Below are 12965 nucleotides of genomic sequence, written 5' to 3'. Positions count from 1 at the left end.
ACACACCCTACATTTCAACCTTCTCTCCAACAGAAGAATTCCAAAATGTCCTCTATTCTGAGCAAGACTAAGCATGAATTTATCTTTACTGGAGTGTTGTTAGGTATTATTTTGTCATGACCTAAATCTTTATTGAATGTTCTTCATTTTGCCTTGTCCTCTTCTTAGGGTTATGACATCTGGTCAACCTGGATGGCATAGAGGTCTCCCGTTATTCTTCTACATTTCAGTAGTAATTAAATCACTGAAAAGACCGAGTGAGAGAAAAAGAAAATCACTGGTCTTGAAACATTAGGAAAAAAATTAGGAGGAAAAATGACTCTCCCCTCCCCAAATGAAATTTCACAGAAACGCTTCTACAGCACTCCTTAGATCCCGTTTTTGGAGAAAGGAATATATTATCTAAGGGTAATAAAATAGTAAATACGTTATTTATTAAAGATACAATAGAAGAGGCTTGAAACTCTAGGAATTTAACCCATTCAAATGGTCAAATTTGCATCAAGTTCCAGTTCTGATCCAGCGGGTTTAGAACTGATGCACATGTACTCCAACAAAGATAATATGAAAAAGCAAACTGCTTCCAAAATTGAAACCTCAACTAACCCTAAACTGAGATGGCATGAACTAGAAAGCATCAAGGCAGAAGTAAAACTGGTGGTCCAGGTTTTTTCAAAGCAAAACAGTAAAAGCACTCATAGTTTCATTCCCTATATCTGTTAACTGCTACCATCCAACACATCATTAAATATGTTCAAATCCATTTAAAGTTTGAACAAACAGGTGCACATGAACAATCTGTACTGATATTTAAAATCTCAGTACAGATTATTTATGTGTGCCTGTTTATTTAAACAATAAAGGGATTTGAACATATTTAATGATGTGTTGGATTGTATACTAACTTCTCTTTAGACTCCTTACACCCTAAACCTAATGCTCCATACAAACAGGCCCAAAACAGATCATAATCCAAGTGTTTGGCATTCAGAACCGCCAATACAAATTAAAATCCCCAAGTGTAGGTTGAAAAAATGGACAGAAAACTAAACCTACTTCTTCCTCCCCATGATCCCACTGCTTCCCAATGCAGCAGTTAGTGCAATTGCACTGTCCAACACCTGACATTAATCTTGAAGTGAATGGCAAGATAATTAAAGCTGCAATCCACATGCCACTTAATCTGGTGTAAAATGCCAGGAGGAACCAAAGAGATGGGGAGGGTGCTAAATAAACACTCCTTTGGTTTTATTAGGGATTAATTTCCACGGCATTAAATAGATTAGTTCTGAAGATAGCATACATGTAGGATCAGGCTGTGTGCAGTTTGCAGTGCCATTTTCAGGACAGGAGAAAGTCTCTGGATCAAGTCCTCTGCATTCGCTGGGGTTCGGGATGAAGGACCCCCAGGAATGTGGAAAAAACACAAATAAAAAAACACTATTCTTTCTACCAGACAGTACACTTTTCTATAAATCTCCAGGTCCTCCAGTGTAACTACAGTCAACATCTGCCAGAAGCTGACCACAGAAACATGCTGGAGGACCCACAAATGCCTAGAGAAGAGTTTTCTGTAGGAACCTCTAGGTTCTCCAGAACAATTCTATGGTCAATTTCTGGCAGAGTTGCGCTGGAGGGCCTAGAGATTCCTGGAGAGAATATATTAATCAAACTTGCGAGTAATCAAATCTGTAAAAGTCAAAGACGCAAATGTGGAGGGCTGACTGAATCATAGACTCTTAGAGTTGGAAGAGACCACAAGGGCCATCCAGTCCAACCCCATTCTGCCATGCAGGAACTCTCCATCAATGCATCCCCAATAGATGGCCATCCAGCCTCTGTTTAAAGACCTCTAAGGAAGGAGACTCCACTACACTCCGAAGGAGGAGTGTGTTCCCCTGTCGAATAGCCCTTACTGTCAGGAAGTTCCTCCTGATGTTGAGGTGGAATCTCTTTTCCTGGAGCTTGCATCCATTATTCCATAGTCTAGTCTGTGGAGAAGCAGAAAACAAGCTTGCTCCCTCCTCAATGTAACACCTCTTCAAATACTTAGAGGGCTATCACATCACCTTTTAACCATCTCTTTTCCAGACTAAACATCCCCAGCTCCCTAAGTCTTTCCTCATAAAGCATGGTTTCCAGGACCTTCACCATTTTAGTCGCTCTCCTTTGGACATGCTCCAGTTTCTCCTTTTTAAATTGTGGTGCCCAGAACTGGACACAGTATTATTCCAGGTGGGGCCTGACCAGAGCAGAATACAGTGGCATTATTACTACCTTGATCTAGACTATACTTCTGTTGATGCACCCTAGAATCGCATTGGCCTTTTTAGCTGCCGTGTTGCACTGTTGACTCATGTTCAACTTCTGGTCTATTAGGCCTCCTAGATCCCTTTCACATGTAGTTTTGTTAAACCACGTGTCCCCCATCCTACATGTATGCATTTCATTTTTTCTCCGTCTTACATTTCTCCCTGTTGAAGATGACTGTAGTCCTGGGAGGGTTTTCTTACAGCTCTGCAAAAACCTGAGCGCTGCGACTGCCGCCCGCATCCATGGCTGAAATGCTATGAAATTTACCTGGAGACCATGGAACTCATTTGGGCAGGTCACATACTCTCAGCCTCAGGGGAAGGCAATGGCAACCCTCCTCTGAACAAACCTTGCCAAGAAAACCCCAAGATAGGGTTGCGTAAATTGGAAACGCCTTGAAGGCACACAACAACGAGGCACAAACTCAAGTGCAGCCAGCCAAATTCATTTCCAGGTACAGACAATCTATTGATTCATTTACAGGAGTATGTATTCCCTGCTCTTCTGCCACAAAGGCTCCCAGAGTGGCTTACAAACTAGTTAGAGGACGCTACAAGGCAGATGCTACTCCAGGACAACTTAGTTCTGTAGGACTTTGCCCAGGAAGACACAGCAGTGACCATGTGTCCTCCTTTTCCAGGACACGTCCTACATTTCAGCCTTCTCTTCAACTGAGGCATTTTCCAAAATGTCCTCCATTTTGAGCAGGACTGAGAAAACATGAAATCTGAGCAGGACTAATATGAAATTATCTGTGTTTCGGTTATGTCCTACATTTTCCATTTTAGGGTTATGAGAAGCTATACATTCTCCCATTATCCTTTTATATTTTGGCAGTAATTAAAACACTGAAGAGGGAAAAGAACAAGAAAATGAAAACTCCTTAGATCCCATTTTCAGAGGGAAAAGATTTATTATGTAAGGGAATACAAATCCCTTCAATTAAAAATTGAAATTTCAATGAAAACTAAAACTCAATAACCGAAAATAATAATAACAACAAAAGTAAGAAAAAAGAACAACCAAAACGCTTATTACTCCGAGAGAAGGAAAGAAACCCTTGAAAAATAACAACTGGGCCAAAGGTGCCCTTTCCCTCTTGCGCAGCGAGCGTGACCCTTCCCCAACAGCTGCTGCTGCTCAACTGAGGCGCTCTAAAGCCACGCCAACCGCCCCAATGGCCAAACCCCGCCCATCCCAGCCCTCTTTTTCCCTTCAGCCAATGAAAATGCTTGTTCACACTCCACGCCCACCCAGGGAGTCCCCATTGGGCGCGAGCGAGGAGAAAAGGCGGGGCGACACTGTTGTTATGATAAACAGTGCCCCGCCCACGCCTCGTGCGCGGAGCCTTCTCTCTTTCTTCCCCCCTCCTTTTCCTCGCGCTGCCTTTTAACGGCTTTCGAACGTTCGCTCTCAAGGACACGCCCCTCCACTTCTCCGCGAGCTTTCATTGGTTGGCTTAAAAAAGGTCCCCCGTAGGCACCGCCCCGTCGAAGAGTTTGAGTTTAAAAAGAAGGACACGCCCCCTGCATTCGTTGTTGTTGTTTGTTGTTTGTTGCCCTACAGGAGGCTCCAACTCATGGAGACCACTTAGGCAGAAAATAATGAAATACATAGATATAGGATGAGGGACACCTGGCTTAACAAAACTACATGTGAAAGGGGCCTAGGAGGAGTCCTAGCTGAACATGAGTCAACAGTGTGATGCGGCAGCTAAAAAGGCCAATGTGATTCTAGTCTGCATCAATAGTAGTACTGTATAGTGTCTAATAGTGCCACTCTGTTCTGCTCTATCGATGCAGCCTAGAATCACATTAGCCTTTTTAGCTGCCGCATCACATTCGCATTCAGCTCCTAGATCCCTTTCACACACTGTCTTCTTCAGCCAGATGTCCCTCATCTTATATTTATGTTTTAATTTAAATAATTGTTTTAATCATTGCTTAATAATTTAACTGTATTTTATTATGGATGAGAGAGTTTGGGATAGATACAGTAGTAGCAAGTGATTATTGTATTTTAGGCATGTTTTAGGGTTAGCCGCTTCGATCTTCTGGCGAAGTGGGATACAAATACACTTTGTTATTTATTTATTTATGTATTTATTTATTTATTTATTTATTATATGGGTTTCATTGTTTTCCGCTCTACAGTAATTGCAAGACCTGCCAAGGAGGGACAGAGAGGAGGCAACCTTGCTGTGCCCTTTAAGAGATTTTGGACTCCAGCTCCCAGAATCCCAGATTGTTGGCCAAGATGGCTGAGGCTTCTGGGAGTTGGAGTCCAAAATGTCTTAAAGGGCAGAGTTTAGGGACCACTGAACCCTCGCAGTAGCCGGGATAATAATAATATATGGCAGCTTAAGAGGCTTCTGGAGGCGCTTGAAGGGAGGCTTGGGCCAAACTGTGCTCTTTAAGGGCCTTTGGACTCCAGCTCCCAGAATCCCAGACTGTTAGTCAACATGGCCGAGGCTTCTGGGAGCTGGAGTCCAGAAGTCTCTTTTAAAGGGCAGAGTCTGGGGACCAGTGGCTTAGCGCCTCGGGGAGGCCCCGCCCCTTTCTCCCGAAGCCCCGCCCCTCCGAGTGGGCTCCTCCCCCTGCCTTCGGCTGGAGCCCATCTGTTTCGCCGGAGAAGAAGAAGAAGAAGGAGGAGGCAGCGTTAGCGTCGTGGGGGACCCCCGGAGCCCCTCATGCGGAGGAGCCCAGGCCGAGGGGGCAGCCCCGGCCGCTGAAGGCTGGAGGGATGTGCCCCGAGGAGGACGGGGGGCTCGGCAGCGGAGGAGGAGGAGGAGGAACAACGCAGGCTCCTTCCAGCGGGACCTTTATCTCGGCGGCGGCGGAGACACAGACCCCGGTGGCCACGACGACGACGACGCCGCCGAGCCCCTTGAGGGAGCTCCGCTCTTGGTGGGAAGTGCCGGCCATCGCCCACTTCTGCTCCCTCTTCAGGACCGCCTTCAGACTCCCGGACTTCGAGATCGAGGTGAGACTTCAAGCAGGGGGTCAGTGGGATGCAGCCACAACGGAGGGATGGCCCGGTTTGGACCCGCGTTAACTTGTTGTCTGGCTCTACGGCTATGGAATTCTGGGAGTTGGAGTTTGTTGTGGAGCTCCGCTCTGGGCCCCACAACAGACTCCAACTCCCAGAATTCCATAGCCTTGAGCCAGCCAGTGTTACAGCGGGTCCAAGCCGGGTTAGTTTTCCAGTGTGGACGGGAGCAGTTCTCTTTGGCTTTTAATCCCGCTTCTTTGGGAGGGTTTTCCCTGCGAAAGGTGTGAGGGAGACGCTGGCTGCAGAGCGAGAGGGCTCCCGGGGCTCCGGAGGGAAGAAGGCTGAATTAGTCCCGCAGCGCAGGAACCTCCTGCCCCTTCCTTCCCTCTCTCTCTCCCCTGTGTGTGTGTGAGAGAGAGAGTGTAAATCTATCTCTATCTCCATATGGACAGAGAGACGTGCCTGTGGATGGAAGTCTCTCTCTCTCTCTCTCTCTGGGGGTGTGTGTGTATGGAGTCCATACTACGGAGCGGCGCGCGGTTCAGGCGGCGTCAGACCGGGTTCTCTCTGCGGTGCGGACGCCCTTGAGGTCCGCCCTGGCCCTTCTCTCTCTCTCTCTCTCCCTCGGGGAGCCTGAGGAGTTTCGGGGGCTTCTCTCGGCCTCCTTTGCGCGGAGGCAGCCTTGCCTTGTTGTGTGTTGTGTGCCTCCTTCGGGTCATTTCTGACTCGTGTCCAGGGGAGGCTTGCCCTGCCTCTGCCTTCGGAGGCAGTTTCCAGTTGCGGAATCCGGGGACGGGACCCGGTGGAAGACTTCAGCCAGAGGGACTGCTGCACTCGGTGGAAGGCTTGCCCTCCCAGCAGCTCCTAGGAGGCAAAGCCATGCCTTGGAGCTCATGGGCCTTTTCTGGGCAAGGGGTCTTCGGTGGAGCCTTGTTACTTTTGGCCGAGAGAGAGAGGGGGCTCCAGGGCCAAGCCTCCAGAGCCTCAGTCCAGCGCTGAGCAGGAGCCCTTCTTCTCCGAGGGAGAGGCGGAATGGCCTCCTCCTCCTCCTCCTCTGCTTCCAAGGCAGCCCTCCCTCCGCCGCCGCCGCCCTTGGAATCCCTGCCTAGTCTGGGGCTCCTTTTGTTAGCAGCACAGCCTGGGTCCAGGGGCCTCTGCTTCTCAAGCCCCCAGGAGGAGGCCCAGATGCGAAGGGGCAGCCCTTTCCTCCCCTCTGGCCCCCTGATGCTTTGGAAGGGGTTGTTGCTGTTCTCTCCTGGCCTTTCCTTCCTGGCCCTGGAGGGGCCACACTCAAGCCGCCTTCCAGCTTCCTGGCCGAGCCTTGGGACTTTTCGCCACCCTCAGACTTTCACTCCCCCTATTCTCCCAAGCTTGGGCTTGCCTTGTTTGTTGGTTGGTTTGTTTGTTTGTTTTAAACAGGATGCCACTGTGTTTAAGTTCGTCCCAATGAAGTTGGGAAAGCTGAGTGTAAAGTTCACCAACCCAATAAACAAAACAAAACACACCAGTGGCAGATCTGTGTCTTTATTCTGCCAGACTGCTGGAACTGGAAAGTTTTATCTCAAGCCTTCTGGTTCTAGCAGCCTTTTCCTTGGGAATCTTGTTTCATCTGTTGGATGGATTAATCCTTTTCCCCGAAACAGTTGCTTATTGGATCTGGTCCTGAGAAATAAAACATTATGATTTGAAAAGTATGGTGCAAAAGCTATTAAGAGCAGCTTTACTTTTTGCACGGTTCTTCTTGAACCGCCCTGTGCTTTGCTAGTGTGAAAACATGCAGATAAAAGTGCATGGACCAGAAGCAGTAGCCTCAGCCCTTTTGTGTGGCTTGCGGCTGAATTTCAGAACAAACGGTAGTCATATCAGATGGAAGAACCCGGTGTTGTGTTTGTGTGTCTGTCTATGTGTGTTACTGTACCCGAAACAGACCTCCCAGAGCCTCTGGCTCATACTGGAAAGATCCTAAGCGGCTTAGGCCAATGTGATTAAACCCGGGGTTTTACCATCTGTTTATAGCAGATGTGACAACTTTGGTGCCTCTGATGCTCCTTCAAACTTTAAAGCGGACATGAAAAGCAGTTCTTGCCAAAGACGAGAAGTTGGTTTCTTGAGAGCCCAGGAGAAAAACTATCCAAGGCTGCATCCTCACTGGAAAAATAACCCATTTTGGCACTGCTTTAAGTTGTTTGGCTCAAGGCTATGGAGTTCTGGGAGCTGGAGTTTGTTGTGGGGCCCCACAACAAACTCCAACTCCCAGAATTCCATAGCAATTGAACCAAACAACAAGTTAAAGCGGTGCCAAAATAGGTTATTTCTCCAGTGTGGATGCAACCCAAATGAAGTATTAAGTGACTGAAATGTAATGACTAAAGGTGCTGGGATTGCTTTTCAGCCACTCTGAGAGTTTCAAAGGCGAAAGGAAATAGTGTGCATTGACATGTGAAGGTTTTTTAGGAGCCCACAAGACTTGGGTCTTTATGAATAATTGCTGTTTTAACATTGTGAACGACGATCCATAACTGTCCATCTTGGGATCATAAAATATGTATGTCACAGACATCCGTTTGGAAAATAGAAAAATGTACCCTTCTTCCTAAAGGCTGCTTAAAATGGTGGCAGTCTAGGAGGAGTTTGGCCTGCTGTGACCCAGGCAAGTGTCATACTTGACTGAAGACGCCAGAGACGCAATGTGGAGGCTAGCTAGACAGAACTGAGCATGAGTTCCATTTCGGCTCAAAGGAACAATAAATAACGTCTTCATCTTTTTTCCCTTTTTAAAATGTAACTCACCTTCAGGATGTTGACTGCTGTCTCTTGTTGGACACGGGCTATTTGTGGAGGCAAGGAGTATGTTCCTGCAACGTAAAGAAGGAAAAGTGAATGCATTCATAACGCTCTATAGAAACATTGCAAAGTTTTATGTAGGATTTTAGCAAATCATTATGCAGTGTGTACTGATCCAGTTTCCACAGATCTTGTAGGCACAAACTAGAAGTCCTGAGTGAATTGTCATTGTCACTGGTACTTCCCCCCTCCCTATATGGACATTTTGGCAATTCTTTAGACAACCTTGCAGCCTTTATTCTGATCCGATACTTCGGTTGGGATGGTTAGCCACAGTCCAACAATTAGGTATGCTTAACGCCTTTGATGTGAAGGAGCTTAACCGGTGTCTTGGTTTGTGACTAAAGTACCTTGTTGATAATTTTGGGTGTGATTGTTTCAAAAAGAAGGAGAGATGGCAGGATTCTTTGTTTTTGTCTTTAAATGTTTTTGCTATATATATATATATATATATATATATGTATATATATTAAGAATAGCAGTGAGATGCACAATTTTCAAAGATGGCCAGGGCTCTTTTCCTAAGGTACTGAGTTCGACAGGATGTGAAACTTCTTTAAACCCCTAGAACAGGATGTGAATTTTGGAGGAGGGGAGAATCCCTTATGCAGTGCTAAGTATCTGAAAGGTGAAAGGCTTTCCCAGCCTTGGGAGTTCCTTAGCAAAGACAGCGCCTCCCCCATCAATTGATATAGACCCTTAAAAGAAGGTTCTCCTTCCAAGCATGTGAAGCAAAAGAAAGATCTTGAATTTACAATGATAAAGGGCAATGGCAATAACCTTTCACCTTTCAAAGCCCGAATTAGCATCTGGTTTGCTTCACAAGTGAATCAGCTTGGATTTCTGGGCCTAGAACATGCTTCTCATATAGGAACACTTCATATCATCTGGGCTTTTAAAGTTTCTTTTATTTATATCCCACCTCTTTACAAAAAAACAATTTACAGCGTAAGCTTAAAACAGAACAGCTTTAAATTTAAAACGGAAGCAGTTTTCTTTTGGAGAATGGAAGAAAGGTCTTGTGATAATCTAGCATTGTGAATTATGTTTGCTCCTCTTCTCTTTTTTTAAAAAACACATCTCTGTTTTGTACCTGTTTGTTTAGAGTAGATTAAAACTGGCTGGAAATAAATGACACAAACACACACATATGGCATAAGAGGGTAGCCTGGTAGGAATAGGAAAGAGAAGCTGGTTATTTTTGAAACTCAGCTGAGACAGAAGTTTGCTGTGTGTCTTCAAGTTGACAGTGATTTATAGTGACTCTGTCCTAGGGTTTTCTTACCAAGATTTATTCAGACATTGGTTTGACATTGCCTTCCTCTTAGGCTGAGAGAATGTGCCTTGCCTGAAGTTACCTAGTAGCCTTCCATGGCTGAGTAAGGATGTGAATCCTGGTCTTCTGGAGACCTAATCTAGCATTAGTGACTACACCATACTAGTTATGAGACAGGGGTACAATTGCAGAAAATGTATGTTGTTGTTGTTGTTCTTGTTGTTGTGCGCCTTTAAGTGGTTTCTGACTTATGGTGACCCTAAGGCTTCCTATCAAGAGGTTTTCTTGACAAGTTTCTTCAGAGGGAGTTTGACTGCTGCACAATGCTGGCTCTCAGAAATTGTATGTATTGACTTCCAAAAGTGGTACTCTGGGAGGAGATGAAAGATTATTGATGATATTAGAAAAGACTATGCTTGTACCTGGAAACCCTTCCAAAAATTGCACATTTCATACTGCTGAAGGTGGATCTAGAAGGACAGGAACAAAGGACTAGTATAGGGACAGAAGTCCTCATTCCCCCCCCCCCCCCGAGTGTTTTAATCCAGCATAGGGACTGCAGTTGTGAACACAACTTTCCCTGTTTACAACTCTTCTACATTAATGTATTGATATATGTATCGGGGAGAAGCATTTTACATTGCACAGTTTGGAGGGGAATAAGGATCAGGAGAGCTGTTTCATGTAGACAGTCAAGGAAGAGTGGAATGGCCAATTTCAAACTGAAAAATAAATAAAGCCACCTCATAGAAAGAATTATTACAATAAAAGGACATTTTTCCTAAATATCATTAGGACCTTTGGGAATATTATTGTTAATCATAGTAAATGTGGGCTTTAGGAGCAGCATTATTTATTCAAACTCTGACCACTTTACAACCGTTGCATGAGAACAGTACCAGCATTTTCACAGTAATTTTGCAAACTGCCTAACAGTCATTTGTAACTTGGTGTTGTTGAAACTGAGGGTCTGTTGTTTACATTTTACCATTTCTCTTAACTGAGTGTCTATAACTTTTACAACTTTTTGTTGTTTTGTTGCTACAGTTATTTTAATTTGATATTTTTATAGTGTCTTTGTACCCCACCTTGTAAATATTTGAGAGAGCCAAGTAGATTTTAAAATTTATCAATGTTTGTGTGACCTGTTCCCACCGTGGTGATAGCTTCTTGGTGGGTTTCGATTAGTCTTCAAGAATTTGTGGCCATTTAAGAGTTGAATCCTAATATCTGTCCTCTGTAGGTAATGTAGCTAACTGTCAGATATGCTGGGAGTTATAGCTCAACAACATTTGGAAGGCCACAGACTTCCCATTCCTGCTTCAGTTGAAGAACACTTCACATGTGAAGGCCACTAAGATGGGTACGGAGTTTGTACAGACCTAATAGACTGCCACTGATTTCTTTGTCCAGCATTGAGCACCATACTTTCTGATCTTTGCATTTTTTCCCTCTGCCCCTGACTCCCTCAAGATGTGTTTTCATTTTGTTGGAGGTGCATTTTAGTGTTTTTACCATACATATTATGTGTAATGGCTCCCAGAGTGTGTAATTAAGGTGTTATTCTACCATAAAAGCTGTGTTCCCATTGCCAGAGCCAAGCTGGAGACATAACATGTATGTGTTCATTCTGAACCTTGGCTTGCTTGAGAAATGGGGTGCCAGGATAAGTATAAGAAAGGGGGCTGGTTTAACATGGGCAGCAAAGGAAGAGTGGAATGATCTATTTTAAATGAAAAATAAAATATTTTAAGCTATTAATTGTGGCTCTTCCCTTTCTCACAACTTGTATTTTAAACTTCTTGTAAGTGATGAGAGATCTTCAGTATTGCAAAATTCAAATGAGTAATACATTTTGCAACCTGATCCTGGTCATGTTTACTCACAGGTAAGCTCCATTGTATTAAATGAAGCTTTCTTCGGGGTATGTCTAGAACTGAAGGCTTAGCTTTCTGGATTGGCTAACTATCACTGACCCATTGACATGTCCGGAGTTTATTGGCTCAATTCTCCTTATTTCATTGTTAGATGTATGTATCTTGCAAGTTAGGCAATTGACTTGTCAATGCTTTGATCAGTTAGTGAATCTAGTAGGATTTAGTCAAATTATAAGAAGGAAAGACTTCAGTCGTTCATAAACATAATGATCATGATCCTTTTTCAGGCAGTGTACAAATGCCATGTATGCTGAGGATAGGAAGCTAATGAACAAAAGGAATGAACAGCAAGGAAGAAATTAAGATGATTTATTGCAGATCCTCCTCATGTTCTCTTTCCTTCTGATGCTCCATAATTTTGCATTGGCTCATCCAAAGTCTATGTATTTTGTATCCAAAGTCTGATTTTGTTATGAATTGTGTTGGAAACTGAGTCGCTGGGTGTGAACCATCACTGAGAGAGAGAGAGGGCAAGGAATGTAAAGCTCCTCACTATCAGCTGGGGACCTGCAAAACCTTCCTCACTCTGCTGCCCACTTATAGAAGGGATGTCTCAACTAATTAACTGTTTGGACTCCAACTGATGCTTGCCTGGCATAACAACCCTATAGCACTGTTTTTTTCCAACCCCCCCCCCAAATGTTATTTATTGTACATATGGGTAATAGCTAACATAAAACAATTCTAAATTAGGCAGTGGTCTTGCCATTTCTGAGCCAGTGTTGTGTAGTGGTTTCAGTGTTCCATTATGATTCTGAAGATCAGAGTTCAGATCCTTGCTTGGCCATGGGAACCCACTAGGTGATCTTGAGCAAGTCACACTCTCCCAGCCTCAGGCAAAGGCAAAACCCTTATTGAATACATATTGTCACGGAAACCCTTTGATAAGTTTGCCAGAACTGACATGAAGGTACATAACACATGCTTGTCACTACTCAGGTATACCCATTGGCCAAGTTTCCAGGACTGTGTATACTACAACATGGCAAAAATTGGAACTTATCATGTTCTTGTGCCTAACATCATAGTGAGCAAGGAAACTTAATTATATTTTTTTGGCTTCTACCAGGCATTTGCTTTTTACAAATGTGGCTTCTGATAATGTGTATATAACAACATGAGCTCATGTTTTCTAAGAGTTCCTCTTCAAAGACTGAAATGTTATGTATGTTGTTTGATTCTGTCACTTAAGTCACATGCAGAGCTAGAGATATTAAATTATGTAATAAAATAAAAACAAACAGGGCAAAATTTTAAACTTATCAGTCAATTTAAACACTGCTACAGGAAAAGTAGAGACTTACAATTTGTGAAGTCCTTGAAGTTTTCTTTCTTTTGAAAATTATTATAGGAGGCACAAAAATGCAATTCAGAGGGCCTCTCTTGGATCCATGGCCTCCAAATCTGCAAATTCAACCAACCACAGATCATCATGTCCCATATTATTAAATGGTGGTGAGATGAACATGGACATGCTGAAGCATGCATGTTCACATTGCTGCCATTTAATAATATAGGGTGTGACCATCTATATGTGTGTAGGTGTGTTTTGGTATCTGCTCAGGGTCCCAGAATCTAATCCCTGTAAAGCTGAAGGGCCCACT

General features: G+C 44.1%; 1 protein-coding gene across 4 annotated transcripts in view; it reads left to right on the top strand.

Moving 5' to 3' along the window:
* The first annotated feature begins 4830 nt into the window (after positions 1-4830).
* Positions 4831-12965, top strand: part of LOC121931777 (cat eye syndrome critical region protein 2) — a 136621-nt gene continuing 128486 nt past the window's right edge. For 3 of the 4 annotated variants that reach the window (XR_006104209.1, XR_006104210.1, XR_006104208.1), the window contains exon 1: positions 4953-5295. Coding sequence is in view for 1 of the 4 variants with exons in the window: in XM_042469787.1 (XP_042325721.1) it covers positions 5056-5295 (240 nt within the window). In the remaining 3 variants the exon portion in view is untranslated. Of the gene's footprint in view, positions 5296-12965 lie in introns of all 4 variants that reach the window. The other variant, XM_042469787.1, reaches the window with a different exon arrangement.

Source organism: Sceloporus undulatus, chromosome 5 (genome assembly GCF_019175285.1).
Source record: "Sceloporus undulatus isolate JIND9_A2432 ecotype Alabama chromosome 5, SceUnd_v1.1, whole genome shotgun sequence".
In the NCBI taxonomy this organism is placed as follows: domain Eukaryota; kingdom Metazoa; phylum Chordata; class Lepidosauria; order Squamata; family Phrynosomatidae; genus Sceloporus; species Sceloporus undulatus.
Note: the sequence above shows the minus strand (reverse complement) of the source record. Positions and strands in the feature narration are given on the sequence as shown.